The following is a 15,854-nucleotide window of genomic DNA, read 5'->3' on the forward strand; positions in this document are numbered from 1 at the left end:
TGATGGGCAGAACCATGTAAAACAAGTTCTGAATGGATTAGGGACATATACGCTACAAAAAATTTGGTGCATTGATGGTGATCACAGAAAAGCCATATAAAATAACAAAAAAAAACTTCATATCATGCATATCAGAAAAAAAGTCAGAATGAAAGAAAAAAAAAAAAGAAAAAAAAAAAAAACACATTTAGTGTATTTGTACATTATTGTAAACAAAAGTCATTCTAGACACCTTATCAAAAAACACATTTTTTATGGCAAGTAACAAAAAGTAAGATGGGGAGGGTGGGGAGAGATGGGAAATCATCATAAAAGAGAGAATCCTAAAAAAAGGGGGCATCAACCTACAACCCAACACTGCTTAGCATGACTCACTGGGTCAAAAACGAAACACGAAAAGGAAAAAAACAAACTATGTGTTCATTTGCACCTCCGGTCAAGTTTCTCCCCAGCACAGCCAACACAGGAGGCGTTACAAAATTATTACAGGGCTACTCTATCCCAAACTAGTGGCGACTTTGGGATGAATAAGGACCCAAGAAGAGTACACCATTACCTGGGATGTGTGTTCTGTTTTCATTTTTTTTTTTTTTTAGTCTCAATTGCTATTCACTACATACATCGTAACACTTGTCCCTGGGATTTTGCACAAAAAAAAATTATATCTTCCTTGTTTTCCATTTGCATTGATATGAGGTATATTATGGTCAATCCTACTTTTTGTTTTTCAAAAATCACTTTAGCAATACTCCATTCCATTGTTCTCTCTTCGAAACCATAGCGCATAGCTGGGGTGGGCAAAAAAGAAAAAAAAAGGGGCGTCTTTACCTCTGGTGATGTTTCACCCAGAAAGGTGACCACTGAACCCCACCCTCGACAGGTCTTGGGGAACAGAGAAAAAACAAGAGAAGGCCAGCACCCCACCTGTAAAACATCACACTCTGGCCACTCAAGACAATAATAATTAAAAAAAAAAAATTAAAAAAAAGTTTAACAAAATAATCATCTAACCATGGAAGTCAAAGCAGATTAGTGTTCAGTCACAAAAGGAAGTCATCAAAAATTGCATTACCATTTAGATGGGAGGGGAGAGGGAGATGGGCAAGGGAGAGGGGGCAAAACAATCACTTTGCTCACATCAAAAAGTCCTCCTTCTCGATCACCATGTTCCTGATTTTTCAAAAGTCTTTTCTTTTTTTTTTTTTTGTCTTTTGTTTCATTCCATTTTCTTTCAAAAGAGCCAACAAAATACATTTTTAAAAAACCACAGGTTTTAGGTCCAGAAAAAAAACTAGCATGTATTTTTTTCCATGTTCTGTTTTCATTTGCACAATGATGGTGTGTCGGATGTTGGCTTGTGTCAGCAGGGGATTAAAAAAAAAAAAAAAAAATATTCGGCCCATTTTGTTTGCATGCACTGACCACACCTGAGTCAGTGTTTGAGGTGGAGAGGTAGGATTGCCCTAAATGTGGCCACTCTCATGGAGCAAAAATATTATATATATAAAAAAAAAAAAACATTAATATTTAAATACACTTTAATACAAAGAAGGCCCTGTAACTTGAACCCAAGGCTCCACTACATATCAATATAACGAACAATAATGGCATAGCATCCAAGTCCCCCCACCCTGCCCCATCTAACCACCCCCACCATACCCAAATGCCCTTGATCATAACCCTACCCGCTCTCAACTCATCCCACCCCCTCCCAAAACACATCCCCTTTTCCCACTAAACTCACAGCTTTCTCCACAAAAAGAAAAAAAAATCAAAATTTGATTTTTGAAAATCAAAATTTAAATGAGACTGGGCTGAATCAGTTTTTTTTTTTTCCTCAATGGTTAAAACGGCTGGTTAAAAAAGTGCTCATTGACTCCTTGCAAAAGAAGAGGATGACCAAAAAAAAAAGTCAAACAAATCAAGGGAACAAAAACCAGAGAGTAAAACAAAGCAAAGGATGATGGGAGCTAAATCAGTGCTCAGCATACCCCCTCATCACCATGGAAACGGGGTGTGTGTGTGTGTGTGTGAGAGAGAGAGAGAGAGAGATGAAAGGGTGTGTTTATGTCTAAAACAAAGGTACCATAATCTCCATAACATCACTAGTAGTGGAAAAGGTCTGTCAGTGACTGAATGCACAGATTCATGATTGGCTACAGTCTTCCCTTTCTGTAGGAAGTTTTTTAAATGCATAAACAAAACAAAAAAGCTTCAATGTACTTACATAAGTAAACCTTTCAAAGTTGCCTCATCATGAAAAAAAAAATGAGGAAAAAAAATAACCTCTTAGTTTGCTGCTTTTTTCCTGAGTAATACTTTTCATTATTGTAACAGACAATACATAGGGTTTTTTGCCTTTTGAACTCTGGGCCTCTCCCTGACACATTATTACTGTAATCATTATCATTAATATTTTACAAATGCATCCTGATTGCTAAAACACACAGGGGTTTTTAGGAACACAAGCCAGTTCATAGCTACCCTCTAGATTTCATTGAGGAAGAAAAAAAAAAAAAAATACATTTAAAACCTACAAAAAAACAATATACACACTACGCTGTTTTTTAAAATAAAGACAAAGACTGAATACATATTAAAAAGGAGTACTTTTTTTAGAAAAAAATTGCATGAGGTCTTGAAGACCTTCCCTGGTAGAGTCTCATATTAACAATTAATGGCAGTGTAGTAAGTCTTTCTCTGTCTTGTTTAACGGTTGTTATAAAATGGATTTGGGGGGAGGGGGTTGAAGTGGGGTCGATTAGGTTTCCAATGTTCTGAAGTTTCCAACTGAGGTTGGAAGACACCGCCCCCTCCCCCCTCCTTGGACGACCCTATTTACCTGTAACTTTGGCTCGTGGGAGTTTTGGATCCTGAGCTAGCGGGCTCGCCGACGTCCGCCAACAGACTAGTATACCCTGAGAATTCCGAGACGGTAGTCCGCGGCAACCGGTGGTCGTCAGCGCCGCCGTACGCCGACAGCGGGGGTCCCACGGCCGGACTTGAACTGCGCGCCGAAGGCCTGGGCGAAGTTCTCGATCTGGTACGTGGAACGCAGGTCCACCTCCTTGGAGGGGTCCAGCGGCGCCAGGTCGGGGTACGCCGGCCCGTTTCCCGCGTTGCCGTTGGTGCCAGCGCCGGTTCCACCATCCGAGTTCCCACCTCCTGCAGAACTGCCGCCGTTTTTCCCGTCCTTCTGACCCGCGGATCCCGCCCCGTTAGCCATGTCGGAGGTCAGCTGGAAGGGCGGCGAGTGCTGCTTCTCCAGCTGGTCGAGCTCTTGCGACGGGGTGAGTTGCTGGTGGCTGGTCGGCTCCAGGCTGCTGAGGTGGTACGAGCCCGACGAGCCCGAGGCGTGGCTGTTGGGCGAGGGTGCCGACACCAGCATGCTGTAGTGGGACTTGGTGCCGCCGGAAGACGAGGACGAGGAAGAAGGGGCCAGTGGCGAGCTTACGGGCTGTGTGTAGCCGCAGTCCATCGGCGAGGTGGTGTACACGTGCTTGTCAGAGAAGAGGGTGGAGGATGAGGGACTGCTGGTGGTCAGAAGGGTGGGGAAGGGCGCCGAGGGGCCGAGAGCAAAGCCCGAGCTGTGGCTGGTACGCTCCAGGGTCTGCAGCAGGAACTTGGAGTACTCGCTCATCACCACAGTCTTGTCGCCAGAGCCGCCTGGCGAGCCATCATCGTCGTGGCCCACCACTTCGGCCGGCTGCAGATCCACGTGATGCCCGGACAGGTCGAAGGTCACATCATCGTGGTGGGGGGTGGTGGTGGTGGTGGTGGTGGTGGTGATGCGAGCCGTCTGGCTTGTGGCTGTAGTGATCCAGCAGGCTCTGCAGCACCTCGTCTGGGATGCCCGACTTGTCGTGCTTGTCAACGCTGATAAGCGGCGACGTGTCCAGCAGGGCCAGTGTCGGCTCGCCGGCCAGGCCGCCCTGGATGACGTTCTGCTGGGGCGGGGGAAGATGCCCGAAGTCGTTCTGTTGGTTCCCGCCGCCGCCTACACCCGCCCCGGAGCCTCCGCCGCCCCCGCTGTTGGCCGCGTGCAGGTAGCGTCGCTTCTTCAGGAACTGCATGGCGTCGTCGTAATTGCTGCTGGTGCCGGGCTGTTTGGGGCCTCCGGAGCCTTGCATGAGGCCCAGGCCATCCAGCCCTCCCCCTCCCCCACCAGCGGAGAGCTTCTGGTTATGGAGGCCGGAGTTAGAGCCGCCGGCGGCAGCCTCGTCGGCCATCGACAGAAGGCTCTTGTCCAGGCCCTTGTTTCGGCCGGCCTTCTTGAACACTAGCTTGGGCGTGCGGCCCATGTGGTTGCCCCCGCCGCCCGACGAAGGCCCCCCAGCCTCGCCGTCTCCCGAGCCGGACGGTAGGCCGCCGCCGTAGTCCTGCAGGCCCAGGCCTCGGGGCATGTGAAGCGAGGAAGAGGAGGAGGAGGAGGAGGAGGCCGCCTTCTTCCGCCGGCGCTCCCCGCCGCCCTCTCCCTTGCCTCGGCCTCGCTTGCGCCCTCCAGAGGGGGCGTTGACGGAAGGGTTTCCCTGAGTGAGGAGGTAGCTGCCCTGGCCGAGGTCATCTTCCCCGAGGTCCAGCATGCTTGGGTCAAGGCCCTTCTTTATGGCTTCTTCACAGGTGCGCTTGTGCTTCAGTAATCGGTCGGTGCGTGAGAAATACTGAGGGTGAGGGGGAACACAGAGTGGAGGGAGTTAAGGAAGATGGAACCCTTCAGCAGGGGGGTTTGAACATTCTAACTGAAGATTCTGTTCCGGAACAATGTAAGATTCTAAAATAACATGTTCAATTCAGTGAACCCACAGCCCTTTAAACGGCTCTGAGTGAACCCAGATATTCTTTAGAACGTTCTATTTTCAACATTCCCATCACACTGGTGTGACAGTACCAACTTAAGGGCTGTAGAGTATTTCATGTGCGTTTACTAACTAAGTAAACATCCTGTTTACGAACACTAAACTCCCTGAACCGCACACACATAGATACTTTCACCAAATCTGGATTGCAACTATTAACTACCATATCAATAATCATTGAGCTACTATGCTAATAAAAGCGAAGAAAACGACAAATCCTGAAAACAACAAACCCAACTTGTGAAAATATACACTAAAGTGTAAAGTCACAAGTGGATCCATATAGATCTTACCTGTTGGCAGTTGTCACATTTATATGGCTTTTCTCCACTGTGAGTCCTCTTGTGTCTCTCCATGTGGTACTTCTGAATGAAGCGCATGTTACACTGGTCACAGCTGAACGGCTTCTCTCCTGTTGGAGAGAGAGAGAGAGAGAGAGAGAGAGAGAGAGAGAGAGAGAGAGAGAGAGAGAGAGAGAGAGAGAGAGAGAGAGAGAGAGAGAGAGAGAGAGAGAGAGAGAGAGAGAGAGAGAGAGAGAGAGATTCAGTACATCCCTCACCAGCTAAAATAGCACAAGTCCCATTTTGGTTATACTACATTCTAAGTATAAACCAGGGCCACACGGATACACTTAAGTGTGACATCATAGCCTTTTGCTATAAAAGCACATTGAGGTCAATGGAAAACGCATTAAATTCAACCCCCTGAGAACTAGAGGTCAACCGATATGACTCTTTTTGTCATTTATTCTACATTATATTATTTTAGGCACATTACAATCTAGTACATTTTGAAAAAAAAAAAAAACACTGTTGCCTGAAGGAATTTGAGCAAATGTGTATAGCTGTGTGATGGTTAATGGTAGTAATAATGTAGGTGCTCAAAAACCTTTAGAGCACTTTCCTTACTTTTTTGATGTTCGTTGGCTATACAAGCCAAATGGCCATAATTATAGCAAGTGATAAGTAATCACAAAAAATAATAACTTTGTTTACTCGTATTACCAAGCCTGCTACTCTTATCTGCTATGCTGAGGACTATATAGGCCACTAGCGATGGTGTCATAGCGGTCATGACGAACACTGTCCGCATCAACTCTAGTTCAGTGTAATCACGCTTTTGAGCACTTAGTTCCCTCCACCTTAGTTGCTAAGAGCAGAAGGCTCTGTGTGCCTGAACAAGGGGCTGCTGCAGCAGCATGTGTGTGAGAGCTGCACCGCACACACACTACTTCTTCACTGAGAAAAGACGTTTTGGGCCTTGGCGTAAACGATCTGCTGTCTTGGTGTCTGACACTCATGTCCACAGGGTTGGTAAAGGGTATCCCCACAGCTATAATTATCATGGACGTACTATTTAGAACTAAAGAGAGTGAGGAAGTACCACCCCCATCCACTTCAAAGGCCAAATTTGTGTCAAAAATACTCACAGGGCCACTGCCATCTTTAAAAATTACATCCAACATGTGCCCACTTCACATGCAGCAGCATACTGCCAAATTATTCTGCTTTTCCAAAGCACTACAGAGCTTTTGGAGAAAAGAACATCTTGTTTCTTGGGTGTGGGGGTGTGTGTGTGTGTGTGTGTGTGTGTGTGTGCGTGTATGTTTCTGTGCGTACTGTATGTGTGTTTCTGTGCGTGTGTGTGTATGTGCACGCGCGTGTGTGTGTGCGCGCGCGTTTCTGTGTGTGTGGCAGAGGGACTCACCGCTGTGGATCTTCTCGTGTCTCTGCAGCAGGTACTTCTGGATGAAGCTCATGTTGCACTGACTGCACCTGAAGGGCCTCTCCCCTGTGCCATCAGAAATAATACAAGTGCCCGCGTCCCGCATTAAATTAAAAATAACACACAAAACACAGAGGAACAGCTTTTAGATTCACATAGTCGTGTGATTAAAAAAAAACAAAAATAGTAGATTGTCAATCTGCATGTTCATGCTTTAAAGTGAACAAAAACACATAGAACAGAGGAACTTTCAAATCCACACAGACAGACAGACACAGGGTCCCTTTTGATTTACATGCTATTCTGGGTGCTACCCCTAAATGCTACATTAGGCACATAGAGAAACTAAATAATATATTTAAAAACTTAAACCGGTGGAGCCCTTAAAAGTATGTCATACTGTTAGCTGCCAGCATGACAGGTGTATCTTTTCCGTGGATTTAAAACAAAGTGTGCCAACACATTAAAGACATACGGTCATGTGTGTACTTGCGGACATACTGGGTGATCTGTAAAAGGTGATGTGCGATCTTTCTGTGCGTGTGCGTGCAGTCACCAGAGAAAGCGTCTCACCTGTGTGGATGAGCACGTGTCTGCGCAGGTGGTAGGAACTGCGGAAGGCTGCGTTGCAGTGCTCGCAGATGTGAGGCTTGCAGTTCGGGGACATTGGACCCCCATCTCCATCCAGCATCAGTGACTGGATAGAGACAGAGGGAGGGAAAGAAAGAAAGAAAGAAAGAAAGAAAGAAAGAAAGATGTTATGAAAGGAAAAACATTCACATCTGCTCAATGTCCACAACACTTCAACAGTATACTAATTTCAGAAAGATCTGTGGTTGTTGGGAGTTGGGAGCGTGGTTTAAACTGAACGTTAAAACATTGAAAGTTAATTTCTGAAGAAATGCAAATGAAACAGAGCCAGTGAGAGACTAACAGCAGGGGAGGCTGAGATTAAGCTGAGGGCAGTCACAACATTAGCTTTAAATGGTTTTATTACCCGAGGAACAGCCTCTATATAGATTCTGATGTAACTTGATTACGGTTTTATTGTAGACAATTTAACAAACACTTGTTGCCTGTGGCAACATTCTGACTATTCAGTTCTCAGACAACCAATCAGAATGAAGTACTCTGCAAAGATGAGTGGTGACAAAGAGTATTCAAAAAAGAAAGGCACTCCATCTCAAGGACAAGCTGAAGACGGACAGGAGGAGATGGACCTCTCTTATAAAAGGAAGGGGCCTGTGTGTGAGTGTGCAAATCGTTAATTCAGTGTGTGTGTGTGTGTGTGTGTATAGATCGTTAATTCTGGTCTTTACAATGTTGTCTGTCTGTTGGCTTTCTCTTTTAGTGAAAGTCTCTTGGTCCTAATTTAAAAGGTGGGCAAAGTGCAAAGTCTAAAGTGCGTACTGATTGACTCTGCTCTTTGCCCTTCGTTTAAATTAGTCCTCTGTGTTAGAGGGTGTTTGTGTATTTGTATTTATTATATTTGTTTATATTGGAGTGTCAATGTCTGAGATTTAAAAAAAAAAAAAGTTTGTGTGTGTATATATACAGCTCTGGGAAAAAAATAAATAAGAGACCACTGCACATTCTTCTGATGTCATCCTACGGTTGCAGAGTGACTTTGGAATGAGTTTATGGTCATATTCAAAATTAAGAGACCACAGCAAATTTGAATATGACCGTCAACTCATTAAAATGTCACTCAGCAACCGTAGGATGACCAAATGTGCAGTGGACAGTGGTCTCTTCATTTTTTCCAGAGCTGTATATATAGTGTGTGTGTGTAAATAGGCTGACACCAGACATAATTTCACTGCATTTCTTACATCCAGTAACTATATGCATGTGACAATAAACTTCCTTGTATCCTTGTATCCTTGTGTGTTAATGCCTGTAGGGGTATGTGCACATAGATATGGGCCTGTATGTGTGCATACCTTTGCGGCGTCCCCTCGTTTCCTGCGGCCTTTGCCTCCGTTACCCTCCCCATTAGGCTTCTTGGCCCGTCGACCCTCCTTGGGCTCCTTCCCCAATCTGCCCGAGAACTGATGACAAAGCACAGATTAGGCTAATGAGTGGGGAAGGGGGCAGATGACAACAATGCAGACCGTGGGGACCCAGGAAAACAATAACAAGGATTGGGGGCTAGGGGGGGGTGGACGACAGCTTTCAGCTGTCAGCTCCTTCAAGGTTTCTGGTCGCGGGTTCACATTTTAACATGATGAACCAGCTCTCCGTATGTGAATAACGTTAACACAATGCGAAGGTGACCGCGTCCATTTATCAAAAAAAAAAAAAAAAAAAAAGGAAATTGTGGTTGAAGAAATAAAAACGCGCTTTTATGTGGGAGAAGTTCCAAAAAAAGGCTGCAAAATCAAAATGAGAAGGGAACAGAAACAGGTTCTGTCTTCTTAGACAGCTGCAAACCTGTTTCAATTTATTTGGACATGGGTGCGCATGCATAAACAATGAACGGTTCCGTTCACAAAAACTTCTCAGGACAAGCCCCATCACCACTTAAGTAGGTACGTAAAGTTTGTTTGCACCACCCTTTTCCCAGACAAGTGTCTAGAAGTGCTACACAAAGGATTTGAATAAAATTAAGATCTGCCAAGACTAAGGGGCCATTCAGACTGACACTTTTTTCTACCTCTAGGCACTCAAAATCATTTGTTCCCTTATGCAACGATGAGACTGACCATTGCAACGCGTCTCACATTTAGATGAATATAGCGCAAGCAGAAAAAAAAGTGAGGCTTCTAAAAACGTGATGTGCACAAAGTTAAAAATAGTTCAACTTTTGAGGTTGCATTTTTTTCAACAATGGGTCATTGCTTAGCTGCCTGACAGGGAGCTAGCTACTTAGCTAAATATGACATATCATAGCAACAACATGTACACATTTCTACACAATTTCTGTGTTTTCAACATTAACTACTTTATACTCCATACTCGCATTTTGGAGGTGAAAAAGCATGCCTGTGTGATCGCCGCCTAATGTAATGCACTTACGTTACTAAGGCTGAGGTCATGCAGAAGCATGTTCTGGTGGTTGCCCAGCGACATGTCCAGCATGTCCATAGTGCCGGCCCCCTTCCCGCCGGCTCCTCCTCCGCCGCTGCCTCCCTGTGCCATCCCGTTGTTGCCGCCGGCGACCGTGATGTGGTGCCCGGCAGATTGTGGCGTGCCATACATCGGCAGGCGGTAGTCGAGCTCGCTCAGCTTCTCCTGCTTGATGCCCATGCCGTGGAGGAAGCCGCCGCCACCGCCGTGGTCGGGGGAGTCGCGCTCCTTCTTGAGGATCATCTCCTGCTGCAGGTCACCCATAACCGACTGCGAGGCCAGCCGCGTGAAACTGGTGACCGGCGGCAGGTGGCTGAACATCAGCATGCTGGCCGGCTGGAAGTTGGGGTCCATGCCGCCGTTACCGCGCAGGAACTCGTTGCCCAGCTTGTCCTGGATGAGGCTCATGGTGGCAGAGGAGGTGAAGACGGTGGAGGTGGGACTGTTGCAGCTGCTGCTGGTGGCGGCGTATTGCTGGAGGACGGGGCTTCCGTTCATTCAAGAGAAAGAAGAGGGGAGGGGGAAAATAGAAAAAAGGACTAAAAGGGGGATATCCTGCAGATAGAAAGACAGAGAAAAGAGGAGACATGACATCAATTGCTGTAACAGGCTTAATATGGTTGACTACCTGGCAAACGTTTGTTATTTGGTGTTTTGCAGACATGGAGGAGAAAAGGGGAGGCACATTATTCTGCGAAATGACACAGATACTGCTTGTATTGCACTGTGAGCTTAAGCCTATTTTATTCTGTACTCGGAGAGCATTTCTCGGAGTTCTGAAATGCTGCCTCCGTCGTTCCTCCTGCCACTGACTGCCTCTCAAAATAGCCAGACAGTCACAGATCCGGACACAGCGAGCCACGTTCTCATAATCCGATTCCCCAACACCTTCTCAAAATAAAAATATAATAAATAATAACACTAATAATTCCCCACACTGACCCACTTCCTGTCCCGTCACCATCTGAGGGCAAAAGTGTTGTGATGTGTTGTCAGGATTGAAGACGGGCAACAGAACACGACCCAATCATACTTCTTGTAAGCTTCGCCACAGCCTTGACACCATATCAAATCAGACACAGAGATGGAGCTATACGCACACGCAGTTCTACCTTTCACTCCAACATTAATTGCTTGATTGGATTTCTCTGGCTTTACTCGACAGGATTACTATGCGATGGGACCTGAGGGGAAGGAGATTGATTTTTTTTTTTTTTTTTAAAACAAGCCCATAGCAAGCTTAGTCATGTGACCTCACAAAGGAGTGGTGGTGGTGACCTGTTTATAGTGTGTCTATTCGAACGTCTGGCCCGTCACCTTTACCTAAGGACAGCAAAATAAATCCATTTAGGTAACTATTCATATAACCTTAATTAAATTGTGCAAATACAGACTGAAGTTTGTGAAGAGGCACTGCAACAAAACAAACAACAAAAATAATCTTGTACAGAGAAAAAAAAAAAAAAAACAAGACTGTTTGTTGTGGCATGTTTTTAAAATGCTCTGAAACAGCCATAAACATGTCTGGGATTTCACTTAATAGGAACATGTGGACCATGTCTGCCTTGCATTTCGCTCACATAATTCAACTGACCCACCACTGGACATAGCTACCATGGCTACCAGAGGTTGGATGAATCTTTTATGAGTCAGCTCCTAGCGTGCATGTCACTGGAGGTTATCACAGATCATGGTAAAATCGAAGACTCCACGTCCAGTGATTAGCCTTTACCTGTGTAGGTCAAGGAGGATTACAGGCGACATAAGCTAGTTAGACTGTAAGGGCTTAACCTCCTGACTGTAGGAATCAACCTATCAAATATTGGGGCCAAGCAAGTACAAGGAAAAACGATTATGAATCATGTTCCAAACTCCAGCCAAACTCTAGCTTACCAGTAGGAGCCAAAACAATGGTTTTACTCTTATTTTTTTTTTTAAAAAAAGAACTGCAAGAAACTGGAGCCATTTTTTGAAGATGTCAGCTTAAAAAAACACTCACCTCTTAAGAATTCAGCTTCATGGGCTAACTACAGAACAACATTGACATACACATCTGAAAGCACCATGTTTTGTCGATGTTACATGTTTCGACACGCTGTAGAATTTAGCCATGTTTTTAAATGTGCTTTCTAATCACTAGGACCTAGAGGTATTAATACTTGCATGCGGCGTTTAGGGGATGCATTACTAATACCAGTGACTGGGGATTATTGTGATACCTTGCCTTACGGGTCAGTTATAAAACATTGACAGACTGCGCCGAGGTGACATGTTTGAGTTGGTGAACGAAATACACCAAAAAACATTTCACTGAGAGAACATTTAAAGGATCAGCAGCAACATTGAACACAGAGGCACGTAGACTGCCATTAAGACGGAATACATTATCCCATATTCTCAGGGGACAAGTGCACTAAGCTTATTGATAACTTCAGTTCTGCAATATTATTTTCATCATAGCGTTAAATTCATTGATATAGCGACCAATCAGACAGTGTGAAATTAACAAATATGTGTTAAATGTAATCGCACTTAGACACGTTTTCAAAGCCTTACTTAAATGAAGGCTTGCGAGTTTTATTGTCTAGTCTCCCGACCATTTGGTTAGACGACATTGAAACCGTAGGAGAAGCGGACTATTGTGATGAACATTGCTAACTTGCTAGCTAACTAACCTCATTCATGCAAGCTAAAATAGCCAGCTAACGAGCCAACCGTTTATTCCCGCTAATCCAGTGAGTTTCCAATTAATGTCTCTAAAACCATTGTCCATTCATAACGTTGTATGTTATGTTGCGCTGCGCTTAATGCTGTTCTGACCGAAAAATAATGGAAATCCGTTATGCAAAGCTGAATTTCCCACACGAGACATTGCTACAGTGTGGCTAACTAACGTTAATTCATCGCATCAAAGCACTGACTTGTTACAACATGGCTAGCAGGCAGACAACATCGTTACATATTACATTAATGTAGGCTTACCATACATATATTTGTATATGGACACAGTTCGTATAATTTCGCATTGGTTAGACATTAGAAATAATGAAAAAACAGGAATTTAAACAAAAACACTAAAGTATTGATTACCACATTCATAGTCTGCCTTTGAAAGACGGTTTGCTAACTGACTAGCTAGCTGACTAGCATGCATTCTCGTGGAGAAAGAAATACGTAGCATAACCAGCTAAGTTAGCGATAGCATTAGATGGCTGCTAAAGACGTTTGCTTGCTAGCTATAACTCTAATTATAGCTTGCTATTTCCAACTACTGCATATTAGTAACACATTCCGCAAAGTTTGCAGTGGCGTAGATCATACTGAAATAGTAGGTATTCGACTGAGCCAAATAAGCAGTTCTTTCAGCTAAGCTAGCCACGCAACATTTGTACAATATGAAACCCCGCATTAAATGGCCCATGCAACACCGAAACAATGATGCTTGGAATTGAATGCATCTCTCGCTTGAGCGACCGTGATCTGATTTTGCCGTTTACATCCTACGTTATTCGATACATATCCATATTTAACCTAAAGCAAAAAGTGATGTTCACTCGCACTCACCAATACATGACCGCAACCGACTCTTTAGCGTTTATATTTTCCCCAGTAATCGTTCCTTTGAGTTTTTACTGCCAAAACATTGTTCTCCTGCGGCTGCTGTTCTCTTCCATCTTGTCTGGGCGCGGGGAATTATGGGTTTGGCGGACGGGTCGTGAGAGGAGACAGACAACTGGTGCTGTATAATGCTAACGTACCAGCAGAGGGCACCCTTTGTATTTCTGTCCATGGCTCTGCTCTCATTCAAAGTCAGGGGCAAAGTCAAGATTACTGCAAGTGCTGTAACTCAGTCAAGGATGAAAGGTGTGTGTGTGTGTGTGTGTGTGTGTGTGTGTGTGTGTGTGTGTGTGTGTGCGTGCATGCCACAATGGACTTGTATGACACTGATTGGCAGGGAATAATAAATAAGCATGGAGCAGTCATTGTATTGTTTTGATAGTCTTAATGACTACAGACCTGTCGCTCTTACATCACATGTGATGAAGACAATGGAGCGATTGGTCTTCGGCATGCTCAGACCCCAGGTACGCCATGCACTAGACCCGTTACAGTTTGCTTACCAGGAGAAAGTGGGCGTGGACGATGCCATCACTTATCTTCTACACAGGACACATTCCCACCTGGACAAGGGGAAAAGTGCTGTGAGAATCATGTTCTTTGATTTCTCAAGTGCTTTTAACACCATCCAGCCCCTCAGATTGGGAGACAAGCTCTTGCAGATGGGTGTGGACGCTCACCTGGTAACCTGGATTACAGATTACCTGACCGAGCGACCACAGTTCGTCAGACTGAAGAACTGTCTCTCTGACACTGTGATCTGCAGCATCTGTTCACCCTGTACACATCTGACTTCTGCTACAACACCGAGTCATGCCACATGCAGAAGTTTTCTGATGATACTGCAATTGTGGGATGTATCAGGAACAGGCAGGAGGAGGAGTACAGGAGCCTGGTGGAGGACTTTGTGCAATGGTGCAAACTCAATCATCTTCAACTTAACACTTCAAAGACCAAGGAGATGGTGGTGGATTTCCGCAGGTCTAAGCCCACTCTGCTACCAGTCCACATTGATGGGGTCAATGTGGAGGTAGTTAGCACCTACAAGTATCTGGGTCTCCACCTGGACAATAAACTGGACTGGTCAGCCAACACTGACGCACTCTACAAGAAAGGGCAGAGCAGGCTGTACTTCCTGAGGAGGCTGCGGTCCTTCAATGTGTGCAGTAAGCTCCTCAGGATGTTCTACCAGTCTGTTGTTGCCAGCGTCCTCTTCTATGCAGTAGTATGCTGGGGAGGAAGCACAAGGAAGAAGGATGTGGGGCGAATTGACAGGCTGGTAAGGAAAGCTGGCTCTGTAGTTGGAGCTGAACTGGAGTGCATCACTTCACTATCTGACAAAAGGACCCTGAACAAACTGATCAACATCTTGGACAATGAGTGTCACCCACTCCACAGCACTATTGTTAAGCAGAAGAGCCTGATCAGCTGGAGACTTCGCTCACTGCCTTGCACAACTGACAGACTGAGAAAGTAATTTGTCCCCAGGGCCATTGAACTGTTCAATGCCTCACTTAAGGGAAGAGGAGAGATAGACTTCTCTGCATAGTCTGTCTGCCTCTTCACCCCCTCCATGTTTGGTACTGTCTGTCCACTAGGCACTTGTACCACTGTCTTTATGCCTCACTGTTTGCGTGCTATATTAGCACATCAGCACATATGCATAACCCCCCCCCCCCCTCCATGCCACAGCCGAACTGTGGCCACACTTATACATTTTCTTAAATAGTTAAATATATAGATATATACACTTTACTTTACCTTATTTCTGCATTGTTGCACTGTTGACTTACTCATTTGCACTATCACCATGACCACTATCACCATTGCACTACCACAATGACACTCATTCACACAGAGCACCTTAGAGCACCTTACCATACCTTACTATGCACAGAGAATCACAGGCTCAGTCCCTGCCTCAGTCATTGCAAGCGCCTGTCATTTGTCATTTGTATTTTAGTATATTTTTATATATTGTATTAAGTGTTAGTATAATTTGTATTTTAGTATATTTAGCATATTCTTTATCTTCTACTGTCCTTACTGCTTAGTTGTGTTTTTATATTATATACTTTAATTACTCTTTCTGCTGTTAAAGAATGTGTTTGTGTTGTATGTATGCTGCTGCTGAGACCTTGAATTTCCCCTGGGGATCAATAAAGTATCTATCTATCTATCTATCTAGTCTCAAATACATGATCAGATAGATAGATAGATAGATAGATCCAATGAACAAATAAAACCGATAAAAAAATACTTTAACTTAAGATATAACAATTAGGATCCTCTGGCTAGCAGAGTGCAAAGTCAGCAATCATGATGCATGACAGAATCACCAATGTATGCACTTAAATTAGCACATTGATTCTCCTAGTTATTGAATGCCCATCATTCAAACTATGGCCCTGACTGTGCCAAAAAAATGTCTCTTCACAGAGTGCTCCCAGAAGAGAGTCATTATCAACTGTGATAGCCATGGAAAGGAATTACTTCCTGAAGCATTCCTTATCACAACAACAGAAGGGGTCTCCGACCTCTAACCTTTCAAGGAGAGGTGTCCTTTGTTGTCTGACCGGTAGAGCG

General features: G+C 44.7%; 1 protein-coding gene across 1 annotated transcript; it reads right to left on the reverse strand.

Annotated features, from left to right (window-relative positions):
- Nucleotides 1–1,726: 1,726 nt before the first annotated feature.
- znf281b (zinc finger protein 281b) lies at nucleotides 1,727–13,339 on the reverse strand. The gene is given in 9 exon segments (XM_042083400.1): nucleotides 1,727–2,983; nucleotides 2,985–3,757; nucleotides 3,759–4,661; nucleotides 5,150–5,268; nucleotides 6,564–6,656; nucleotides 7,155–7,278; nucleotides 8,525–8,632; nucleotides 9,600–10,205; nucleotides 13,215–13,339. Coding segments are annotated over 8 exon segments (2,814 nt in total). The 5' UTR covers nucleotides 10,149–10,205; nucleotides 13,215–13,339; the 3' UTR covers nucleotides 1,727–2,838.
- Nucleotides 13,340–15,854: the final 2,515 nt, after the last annotated feature.

This window comes from Alosa sapidissima, chromosome 24 (assembly GCF_018492685.1).
Source record: "Alosa sapidissima isolate fAloSap1 chromosome 24, fAloSap1.pri, whole genome shotgun sequence".
Taxonomy (NCBI): Eukaryota; Metazoa; Chordata; class Actinopteri; order Clupeiformes; family Clupeidae; genus Alosa; species Alosa sapidissima.